General features: G+C 46.6%; 1 protein-coding gene across 1 annotated transcript; it reads right to left on the bottom strand.

Annotated features, from left to right (window-relative positions):
• Positions 1–769: 769 nt before the first annotated feature.
• Positions 770–10386, bottom strand: LOC147965615 (uncharacterized). The gene is made up of 3 exons (XM_087530529.1): positions 10313–10386; positions 1216–1642; positions 770–1117 (listed from the first exon to the last, which is right to left on the bottom strand). Exons 1-3 carry the CDS (start codon positions 10384–10386, stop codon positions 770–772), a joined length of 849 nt encoding a protein of 282 aa, XP_087386655.1.
• Between the last annotated feature and the right edge of the window lie 1869 nt (positions 10387–12255).

Raw genomic sequence — 12255 nt, 5'->3', positions numbered from 1 at the left:
CCCACACAACATGTGGACTGGAGTCCATGCGATCATGCGGTGCCAGACGTACGAACAATTGATGATAGATATATTGCAGTCGTACTGCTCCAAGCGTCCACGCTGCTCATGTGCGCCAGCGCCAGAATTTATGTGATACTACAGGATCTGAGAGCAACTCCAACGGCTGACCCAGACGAGCGGTGCATTTGTCCATTTTTTGTACGTTTGGATCGATCGTTCGCCATGTTTTGTATCTGGGTCGACAGTGCATCCAAGGCGCCGATCCATTTCATGTCCACACTTATTTTATAAAAAAGGGCCGCGGCCATTAATCATGACAACGGCCATGTCTTATGTTGACACTATGCCAGCGCCGGTATTCATTGCCACCTTCAGAAAATATCATCACACAGTTTATGCGGGCGCACTCGCCAGCGGCCGGCACACATGCCAACACACAAAAAGGGGTGAGACTTGAGTTCGACCACGCCATCGCGGTCCCGTGGTCATGCCAGCACACAAGCCGGCATACAAAAAAGGAAGGCGCTCGCGGCCACGAGATAACTCGTCGGTGAACTTGAGCATGTCGGCCTGCATCTTATTGAACCACGGCTTCTTCCTTGGCGACTCGGTGTTGAGATCCACCTTCATGATCCCCATCCCGGTCATCATGCTCGCGAGAGCCACTTCTTTCGCTTTGGTCTTGGTGTTGGCGGCCTCGATTTCGAGCATCTTGGCTTGCTTCTCCGCCTCCTCAAGTGTCTTGGCTTGCTTCTTCATGTCCATCTCAAACCTCCTCCTTTGAATCTTCATGAAGGCGTTCATTTGCTCCTCTTTGAGACGCCGGCGCTCCTCCTCCCTTGAGTCCTTCTTGTTCATCATGCCCTTCACGCTTGCGATCAAGGCGTTCGATGCCGCGTTCCACTTGCCTTCCTTCTTGGAGTTGGATCTTCCCCCGCGGCCGTGCCGGCTCGCCGTCCCCAACCTCCTCCACGGCTTTCTTCCCCCCACGTGACTTGAGGGCGGCATATTGCGCCTTGAACTTCTTCTCGTCTTTGATGACGCTAAAGCAATGGAAGAGGTTGAAGCACTTTCCATTGTGTTGGACCTTGAATGCCTTCAAAGCTTGAAATGCCTACAAATGTTTTCATGTAAGTATATTGGCAAATGGTATGCAAATGAACCCGCAAGCATAAACTTGATGACACAAAAGAGGGCTGCTTGCTAGCATGCCATGTCTTGCATGTCGTCCTCGAACAAAGGCTCCACGTCGATGTCACACTCGTCCTCTTTCTCTTGCCCGTAGTCGTCTGGAAATTCATGGTCAAGTGGGAAGCCGTCCAGGTCCATGCCAACTTGATCATGCATGAAGGCCGCCTGATCGGGATCATAGCCAGCGGCAGGCGTGAATGCCCCACGGCCGTCCTGGCTTTGTGTCTCGTCGGGATCGTAGCCAGGAGCCGGCGCACCGCCCTCGAAGATGAGGTTCTGCATGTAGTCCTCGTCGTCGGCGGCCGGCATTCCGTTGAACAGGTTGCGGGCGTCCGGTAGCACGTCGGCCGGCATCTGCCGCGCGCGTTTCCTCGCGCCTCCGGATGACGAGCCACCGGCCACCGGTGTGGCGTTGAGGTCGATGGGCGCGGGCGCGGGCGTGGAAGGTGAAGGAAATATGCCCTAGAGGCAATAATAAAGTTATTTTTTATTTCCTTATATCATGATAAATGTTTATTATTCATGCTAGAATTGTATTATCCGGAAACATAATACTTGTGTGAATACATAGACAAACTAAACGTCACTAGTGCGCCTCTACTTGACTAGCTCGTTAATCGAAGATGGTTATGTTTCCTAACCATAGACATGTGTTGTCATTTGATTAATGGGATCACATCATTAGGAGAATGATGTGATTGACATGACCCATTCCATTAGCTTAGCACCCGATCGTTTAGTATGTTGCTATTGCTTTCTTCATGACTTATACATGTTCCTATGACTATGAGATTATGCAACTCCCGTTTGCCAGAGGAACACTTTGTGTGCTACCAAACGTCACAACTTAACTGGGTGATTATAAAGGAGCTCTACAGGTGTCTCCAAAGGTACATGTTGGGTTGGCGTATTTCGAGATTAGGATTTGTCACTCTGATTGTCGGAGAGGTATCTCTGGGCCCTCTCGGTAATGCACATCACATAAGCCTTGCAAGCATTGCAACTAATGAGTTAGTTGCGAGATGATGTATTACGAAACGAGTAAAGAGACTTGCCGGTAACAAGATTGAACTAGGTATTGAGATACCGACGATCGAATCTCGGGCAAGTAACATACCGATGACAAAGGGAACAACGTATGTTGTTATGCGGTCTGACCGATAAAGATCTTTGTAGAATATGTAGGAGCCAATATGAGCATCCAGGTTCCACTATTGGTTATTGACCGGAGACGTATCTCGGTCATGTCTACATTGTTCTCGAACCCGTAGGGTCTGCACGCTTAACGTTACGATGACTTTTTCATTATGAGTTTATATATTTTGATGTACCGAAGTTTGTTTTCGGAGTCCCGGATGTGATCACGGACATGACGAGGAGTCTCGAAATGGTCGAGACATAAAGATCGATATATTGAAAGCCTATGTTTGGATATCGGAAGTGTTCCGGGTGAAATCGGCATTTTACCGGAATACCGGAACCCCCCGGTAACCTAATGGGCCTTAATGGGCCTAGTGGAGGAAGAGGAGAGGAGGCCTAGGGGCTGCCGCGCGCCCCTTCCCCCCCCCCCCCCCCCCCCGCAAGTCCGAATTGGACAAGGAGGGGGGGCGGCGCCCCCCCCCCCTTTCCTTTCTTCCCTCTCCTCCTTCCCCCCAAGTCCTAATCCAACTAGGGAAAGGGGGGAGTCCTACTCCCGGTAGGAGTAGGACTCCTCCGGCGCACCTCCTCCTAGGGCCGGCCGCACCCCTCCCCCTTGCTCCTTTATATACGGGGGCAGGGGGCACCTCTAGACACACAAGTTGATCTTCAAGATCGTTCTCTTAGCCGTGTGCGGTGCCCCCCTCCACCATAGTCCTCGATAATATTGTAGTGGTGCTTAGGCGAAGACCTGCGATAGTAGAACATCAAGATCGTCACCACACCGTCGTGCTGACGGAACTCTTCCCCGACACTTTGCTGGATCGAAGTCCGGGGATCGTCATCGAGCTGAACATGTGCTAGAACTCGGAGGTGCCGTAGTTTCGGTGCTTGATCGGTCAGGCCATGAAGACGTACGACTACATCAACCGCGTTGTCATAACGCTTCCGCTATCGGTCTACGAGGGTACGTAGACAACACTCTCCCCTCTCATTGCTATGCATCACCATGATCTTGCATGTGCATAGGAAATTTTTTGAAATTACTACGTTCCCCAACAGTGGCATCCGAGCCTAGGTTTTATATGTTGATGTTATATGCACGAGTAGAACACAAGTGAGTTGTGGGCGATATAAGTCATACTGCTTACCAGCATGTCATACTTTGGTTCAGCGGTATTGTTGGATGAAGCGGTCCGGACCGACATTACGCGTACGCTTACGCGAGACTGGTTCTACCGACGTGCTTTGCACACAGGTGGCTGGCGGGTGTCAGTTTCTCCAACTTTAGTTGAACCAAGTGTGGCTACGCCCGGTCCTTGAGAAGGTTAAAACAGCACCAACTTGACAAATTATCGTTGTGGTTTTGATGCGTAGGTAAGATTGGTTCTTGCTTAAGCCCGTAGCAGCCACGTAAAACTTGCAACAACAAAGTAGAGGGCGTCTAACTTGTTTTTGCAGGGCATGTTGTGATGTGATATGGTCAAGACATGATGCTAAATTTTATTGTATGAGATGATCATGTTTTGTAACCGAGTTATCGGCAACTGGCAGGAGCCATATGGTTGTCGCTTTATTGTATGCAATGCAATCGCGCTGTAATGCTTTACTTTATCACTAAGCGGTAGCGATAGTCGTGGAAGCATAAGATTGGCGAGACGACAACGATGCTACGATGGTGATCAAGGTGTCACGCCGGTGACGATGGTGATCATGACGGTGCTTCGAAGATGGAGATCACAAGCACAAGATGATGATGGCCATATCATATCACTTATATTGATTGCATGTGATGTTTATCTTTTATGCATCTTATCTTGCTTTGATTGACGGTAGCATTTTAAGATAATCTCTCACTAATTATCAAGAAGTGTTCTCCCTGAGTATGCACCGTTGCGAAAGTTCTTCGTGCTAAGACACCACGTGCTGATCGGGTGTGATAGGCTCTACGTTCAAATACAACGGGTGCAAAACAGTTGCACACGCGGAATACTCAGGTTATACTTGACGAGCCAAGCATATACAGATATGGCATCGGAACACGGAGACCGAAAGGTCGAGCGTGAATCATATAGTAGTTATGATCAACATAGTGATGTTCACCAATGAAACTACTCCATCTCACGTGATGATTGGACATGGTTTAGTTGATTTGGATCACGTGATCACTTAGAGGATTAGAGGTATGTCTATCTAAGTGGGAGTTCTTTAGTAATATGATTAATTGAACTTAAATTTATCATGAACTTAGTACCTGATAGTATCTTGCTTGTTTATGTTTGATTGTAGATAGATGGCCAGTGTTGTTGTTTCGTTGAATTTTAATGCGTTCCTTGAGAAAGCAAAGTTGAAAGATGATGGTAGCAATTACACGGACTGGGTCCATAACTTGAGGATTATCCTCATTGCTGCACAGAAGAATTACGTCCTGGAAGCACCGCTGGGTGCCAGGCCTGCTGCTGGAGCAACACCAGATGTTATGAACGTCTGGCAGAGCAAAGCTGATGACTACACAATAGTTCAGTGTGCCATGCTTTACGGCTTAGAATCGGGACTTCAACGACGTTTTGAACGTCATGGAGCATATGAGATGTTCCAGGAGTTGAAGTTAATATTTCAAGCAAATGCCCGGATTGAGAGATATGAAGTCTCCAATAAGTTCTATAGCTACAAGATGGAGGAGAACAGTTCTGTTGATAGTGTCACTGACAGAGTTCTTCAATCACTGCCACCAAGCTACAAGAGTTTCGTGATGAACTATAACATGCAAGGGATGGATAAGACAATTCCCGAGCTCTTCGCAATGCTAAAGGCTGCAGAGGTAGAAATCAAGAAGGAGCATCAAGTGTTGATGGTAAATAAGACCACCAGTTTCAAGAAAAAGGGCAAAGGGAAGAAGAAGGGGAACTTCAAGAAGAACAGAAAACAAGTTGCTGCTTAAGAGAAGAAACCCAAGTCTGGACCTAAGCCTGAAACTGAGTGCTTCTACTGCAAGCAGACTGGTCACTGGAAGCGGAACTGCCCCAAGTATTTGGCGGATAAGAAGGATGGCAAGGTGAACAAAGGTATATATGATATACATGTTAGAGATGTGTACCTTACTAATGCTCGCAGTAGCACCTGGGTATTTGATACTGGTTCTATTGCTAATATTTGCAACTCGAAATAGAGACTACGGATTAAGCGAAGATTGGCTAAGGACGAGGTGACGATGCGCATGGGAAATGGTTCCAAAGTCGATGTGATCGCGGTCGGCACGCTACCTCTACATCTACCTTCGGGATTAGTATTAGACCTAAATAATTGTTATTTGGTGCCAGCGTTGAGCATGAACATTATATCTGGATCTTGTTTGATGCGAGACGGTTATTCATTTAAATCAGAGAATAATGGTTGTTCTATTTATATGAGTAATATCTTTTATGGTCATGCACCCTTGAAGAGTGGTCTATTTTTATTAAATCTCGATAGTAGTGACACACATATTCATAATGTTGAAGCCAAAAGATGCAGAGTTGATAATGATAGTGCAACTTATTTGTGGCACTGCCGTTTAGGTCATATCGGTATAAAGCGCGTGAAGAAACTCCATACTGATGGACTTTTGGAACCACTTGATTATGAATCACTTGGTACTTGCGAACCGTGCCTTATGGGCAAGATGACCAAAACACCGTTCTTCAGTACTATGAAGAGAGCAACAGATTTGTTGGAAATCATACATACAGATGTATGTGGTCCGATGAATGTTGAGGCTCGTGGCGGATATCGTTATTTTCTCACCTTCACAGATGACTTAAGCAGATATGGGTATATCTACTTAATGAAACATAAGTCTGAAACATTTAAAAAGTTCAAAGAATTTCAGAGTGAAGTTGAAAATCATCGTAACAAGAAAATAAAATTCCTACGATCTGATCGTGGAGGAGAATATTTGAGTTACGAGTTTGGTGTACATTTGAAACAATGCAGAATAGTTTCACAACTCACGCCACCCGGAACACCACAGCGTAATGGTGTGTCCGAATGTCGTAATCATACTTTACTAGATATGGTGCGATCTATGATGTCTCTTACTGATTTACCGCTATCATTTTGGGGTTATGCTTTAGAGACGGCCGCATTCACGTTAAATAGGGCACCATCAAAATCCGTTGAGACGACGCCTTATGAACTATGGTTTGGCAAGAAACCAAAGTTGTCGTTTTTGAAAGTTTGGGGCTGCGATGCTTATGTGAAAAAGTTTCAACCTGATAAGCTCGAACCCAAATCAGAGAAATGTGTCTTCATAGGATATCCAAAAAAAACTATTGGATACACCTTCTATCACATATCCGAAGGCAAGACTTTTGTTGCTAAATTCGGAAACTTTCTAGAGAAGGAGTTTCTCTCGAAAGAAGTGAGTGGGAGGAAAGTAGAACTTGATGAGGTAACTGTACCTGCTCCCTTATTGGAAAGTAGTACATCACAGAAACTTTCTGTGACACCTACATCAATTAGTGAGGAAGCTAATGATGATGATTATGAAACTTCAGAACAAGTTACTACTGAACCTCGTAGATCAACCAGAGTAAGATCCGCACCAGAGTGATACGGTAATCCTGTTCTGGAAGTCATGCTACTAGATCATGATGAACCTACGAACTATGAAGAAGCGATGGTGAGCCCAGATTCCGCAAAATGGCTTGAAGCCATGAAATCTGAGATGGGATCCATGTATGAGAACAAAGTATGGACTTTGGTTGACTTGCCCAAAGATCGGCAAGCAATTGAGAATAAATGGATCTTCAAGAAGAAGACTGACGCTGACGATAATGTTACTGTCTACAAAGCTCGACTTGTCGTAAAAGGTTTTCGACAAGTTCAAAGGATTGACTACGATGAGACCTTCTCACCCGTAGAGATGCTTAAGTCTGTCCGAATCATGTTAGCAATTGCCGCATTTTATGATTATGAAATTTGGCAGATGGATGTCAAAACTGCATTCCTGAATGTATTTCTGGAAGAAGAGTTGTATATGATGCAGCCGGAAGGTTTTGTCGATCCAAAGGGAGCTAACAAAGTGTGCAAGCTCCAGCGATCCATTTATGGACTTTTGCAAGCCTCTCGAAGTTGGAATAAACGCTTTGATAATGTGATCAAAGAATTTGGTTTTGTATAGACTTTTGGAGAAGTCTGTATTTACAAGAAAGTGAGTGGGAGGTCTGTAGCATTTCTGATATTATATGTAGATGACATATTACTAATCGGAAATGATATAGAATTTCTGGATAGCATAAAGGGATACTTGAATAAGAGTTTTTCAATGAAAGACCTCGGTGAAGCTGCTTACATATTGGGCATTAAGATCTATAAAGATAGATCAAGACGCTTAATTGGACTTTCACAAAGCACATACCTTGACAAAATTTTAAAAAAGTTCAAAATGGATCAAGCAAAGAAAGGATTCTTGCCTGTGTTACAAGGTGTGAAATTGAGTAAGACTCAATGCCCGACCACTGCAGAAGATAGAGAGAAAATGAAAGATGTTCCCTATGCTTCAGCCATATGTTCTATCATGTATGCAATGCTGTGTACTAGACCTGATGTATGTCTTGCTATAAGTCTAGCAGGGAGGTACCAAAGTAATCCAGGAGTGTATCACTGGACAGCGGTCAGAACATCCTGAAATACCTGAAAAGGACTAAGGATATGTTTCTCGTATATGGAGGTGACAAAGAGCTCATCGTAAATGGTTACGTTGATGCAAGCTTTGACACTGATCCGGACGATTTTAAATCGCAAACCGGATACATGTTTACATTAAACGGTGGAGCTGTCAGTTGGTGCAGTTCTAAACAAAGCGTTGTGGCGGAATCTACATGTGAAGCGGAGTACATAGCTGCTTCGGAAGCAGCAAACGAAGGAGTCTGGATGAAGGAGTTCATATCCGATTTAGGTGTCATACCTAGTGCATCGGGTCCAATGAAAATCTTTTGTGACAATACTGGTGCAATTGCCTTGGCAAAGGAATCCAGATTTCACAAGAGAACCAAACACATCAAGAGACGCTTCAATTCCATCCGGGATTTGGTCCAGGTGGGAGACATAGAGATTTGCAAGATACATACGGATCTGAATGTAGCAGACCCATTGACTAAGCCTCTTCCACGAGCAAAACATGATCAGCACCAAAGCTCTATCGGTGTTAGAATCATTACTGTGTAATCTAGATTATTGACTCTAGTGCAAGTGGGAGACTGAAGGAAATATGCCCTAGAGGCAATAATAAAGTTATTTTTTATTTCCTTATATCATGATAAATATTTATTATTCATGCTAGAATTGTATTATCCGGAAACATAATACTTGTGTGAATACATAGAGAAACTAAACGTCACTAGTGTGCCTCTACTTGACTAGCTCGTTAATCGAAGATGGTTATGTTTCCTAACCATAGACATGTGTTGTCATTTGATTAACGGGATCACATCATTAGGAGAATGATGTGATTGACATGACCCATTCCATTAGCTTAGCACCCAATCGTTTAGTATGTTGCTATTGCTTTCTTCATGACTTATACATGTTCCTATGACTATGAGATTATGCAACTCCCGTTTGCCAGAGGAACACTTTGTGTGCTACCAAACGTCACAACGTAACTGGGTGATTATAAAGGAGCTGTACAGGTGTCTCCAAAGGTACATGTTGGGTTGGCGTATTTCGAGATTAGGATTTGTCACTCCGATTGTCGGAGAGGTATCTCTGGGCTCTCTCGGTAATGCACATCACATAAGCCTTGCAAGCATTGCAACTAATGAGTTAGTTGCGAGATGATGTATTACGAAACGAGTAAAGAGATTTGCCGGTAACGAGATTGAACTAGGTATTGAGATACCGACGATCGAATCTCGGGCAAGTAACATACCGATGACAAAGGGAACAACGTATGTTGTTATGCGGTCTGACCGATAAAGATCTTTCTAGAATATGTAGGAGCCAATATGAGCATCCAGCTTCCGCTATTGGTTATTGACCGGAGACGTATCTCGGTCATGTCTACATTGTTCTCGAACCCATAGGGTCCGCACGCTTAACGTTACGATGACTTTTTCATTATGAGTTTATATATTTTGATGTACCGAAGTTTGTTCAGAGTTCCGGATGTGATCACGGACATGACGAGGAGTCTCGAAATGGTCGAGACATAAAGATCGATATATTGGAAGCCTATGTTTGGATATCGGAAGTGTTCCGGGTGAAATCGACATTTTACCGAAATACCGGGAGGTTACCGGAACCCCCCGGTAACCTAATGGGCCTTAATGGGTCTAGTGGAGGAAGAGGAGAGGAGGCCTAGGGGCTGCCGTGCACCCCTTGCCCCCCAAGTCCGAATTGGACAAGGAGGGGGGGCGGCGCCCCCCTTTCCTTTCTTCCCTCTCCTCCTTCCCCCTAAGTCCTAATCCAACTAGGGAAGGGGGAGTCCTACTCCCGGTAGGAGTAGGACTCCTCCGGCGTGCCTCCTCCTAGGGCCGGCCGCACCCCCCTTGCTCCTTTATATACGGGGGCAGGGGGGCACCTCTACACACACAAGTTGATCTTCAAGATCGTTCTCTTAGCCGTGTGCGGTGCCCCCCTCCATCATAGTGCTCGATAATATTGTAGTGGTGCTTAGGCGAAGCCTTGCGACAGTAGAACATCAAGATCGTCACCACGCCATCGTGCTGACGAAACTCTTCCCCGACACTTTGCTGGATCGAAGTCCGGGGATCGTCATCGAGCTGAACGTGTGCTAGAACTCAGAGGTGCCGTAGTTTCGGTGCTTGATCGGTCGGGCCGTGAAGACGTACGACTACATCAACCGCGTTGTCATAACGCTTCCGCTGTCGGTCTACGAGGGTACGTAGACAACACTCTCCCCTCTCGTTGCTATGCATCACCATGATCTTGCGTGTGCGTAGAATTTTTTTTGAAATTACTACGTTCCCCAATAGAAGGCACCACCACGCTCACGTCGGGCGAGCACTCCCCGAAAAGGCGGGAGGCCTGTGGGTACACGTGGAAGCCGGGCATCGGGGTACAAACCGACGCGCGGGGCGAGTCGGGCAACACTATTCGAGGGAACGCGGATGAGCCGGTGCTGGCTGCGGCGGCCACGGCGGTGTTGACGAGGACGTGCTGACTAGGGTTTAACCCTAGCATATACGGTGCCTCCCTCGTTGCCGTCGCGACGCGGGCCGTTGGTGACCTCCTGCTGCGCAGCGACGGTGACGGCGGCAGCCGCGACGGCTTCATCCCTCACGTCCCGGCGTGCCTCCCGTCCTTCCTCTTGGTCGACTCCCTTGCCCGTTGTTCGAGCGTTAGCGCCTTCTTTGGCTTGGACGCGGCGGCGGTCTTGTGCGGGGCACGAGGCTTGCCTTTGCCGGAGGTGGCGGTAGTCATGCCGGACGAGGTGAGGGAGGCGAGGCCGGCGGCAGCGCCGAGGTCGCCGTCCATGGCAGGTGTGGGCCGGGAGCGCGCGCGGGCGGGAGGGTTTTGAGGGAATGGGGGAATTGATGATGACTGTCACCGACCTGCGGGCCCGGAGAAAGGAGCGCCGACGTAAATCCGACTCAAAAATGAGTTGGCATACGGACGCCAAGCGAACGCGTATCTGTTTGAGTTGACGCATTAGACCGCCTTTTATATTCACGCCGACCTAAACAAATGTAAACGAACGAAATAAGTCGCCCAATTAAAGTTGCTCTGATACATTCTACTCTGACCATGGCTTGAAAAGATCAGCTCATGTATGTCCGAGTGAGACTCCCAATTTATCTTCGGTCGGTGAGGTGACGGTACGTAGCTGTCTGCATCGCGGGATATATATCATCTACTTGTCGCATCAAAATGGCTCCAAAATATCAGCTCTTCCAAAAAAAATGAAAAAGTACCTGAATCTGATTTACCCGAATGAATGTGCAGGCATATTTATGCGCCGGCCGGGTAGTTCTCCTGGAAAATTAACGCCTTCGGAACGGTCGTCTTGGCCACACGGCCAGTCGGCCAGAAAATATCAGCAGCTATTAAAGGCAAAATTTCATGGTTTGACCTTTTTTCGAATCCTATTCAAGATCTGATCCTAGGTTGACAAAATTTTAAAATCTGATCCTTTTGTTACCATCAGAGTCCATGACGATAGGGTTTAACAGCCTACCGTCAGGGACTTTGGCGGTAGTAAACATCTCTACCGCCAAACGGACTGGCAGTAGTCTGCATAACCCTACCGTCAAGATGCTTGGCGGTAGGCACGAGCATGCACTGTGTTCAATACTTAGGCGGATTTTGATGATAGGGCATGCAACCCTATCGCTAGGGTCCTTGGCGATAGACTGTTATACCCTACCGCCATAGTTCTTGGCGGTAGCGAAAGAGTCAGATCTCGAAAAAAAATTAAATTAAGATCAGATCTCGAATAGGTTTGAAAAAAGGTCAAAACACGAAATTTAGCCGCTATTAAACCGGTGAGTGCAGTGGATGATTTGCGCAGCTAGTGCGTGGTCCCAGTACAGTACATGATTTTCGCGTGCACTGAACATGATTGCGAGCTGCGACACGGCGACGATGGAACGCGCGGCGCCATACGACAGCTCCCTCCCCTGTGCTCGCTCGATAGCTTTTTTTTCTTTTTGAGGGTTGCTCGCTCGCTCGCTGTTGTGTTGCCTCTCACTCAATCGCGAGTTTCTGTTGCGGAACACCAACCTTTGTTTAGAGACCAGAAGAATACTCCAAAACGTACGCTTGTGACTAACACAGACTATCATCCATTCATTGACACCCACCAAACACAAACAACCAAACACAACCAACCCTTGATATATTGCTTCAGGGAAACCACGGAAGCAAAAGATGATCCCATCTTTTCCAAAAGAAGTTTTAGCGGGGAACCCCATCCTTTCCATT

Source organism: Triticum urartu, chromosome 6A (genome assembly GCF_056163025.1).
Source record: "Triticum urartu cultivar PI428250 chromosome 6A, HENAU_Tu73, whole genome shotgun sequence".
Lineage (NCBI taxonomy): Eukaryota > Viridiplantae > Streptophyta > Magnoliopsida > Poales > Poaceae > Triticum > Triticum urartu.
Note: the sequence above shows the minus strand (reverse complement) of the source record. Positions and strands in the feature narration are given on the sequence as shown.

Coding starts and splice junctions, on each gene's coding strand:
- LOC147965615 (XM_087530529.1), bottom strand. CDS start 10,386: ATGCCCGGCTTCCACGTGTACCCACAGGCCTCCCGCCTTTTCGGGGAG. Junction 1,643..10,312: donor CCCGACGTGAGCGTGGTGGT/GCCTTCTATTGG, acceptor CATATTTCCTTC/ACCTTCCACGCCCGCGCCCG. Junction 1,118..1,215: donor AGGACGACATGCAAGACATG/GCATGCTAGCAA, acceptor AAACATTTGTAG/GCATTTCAAGCTTTGAAGGC.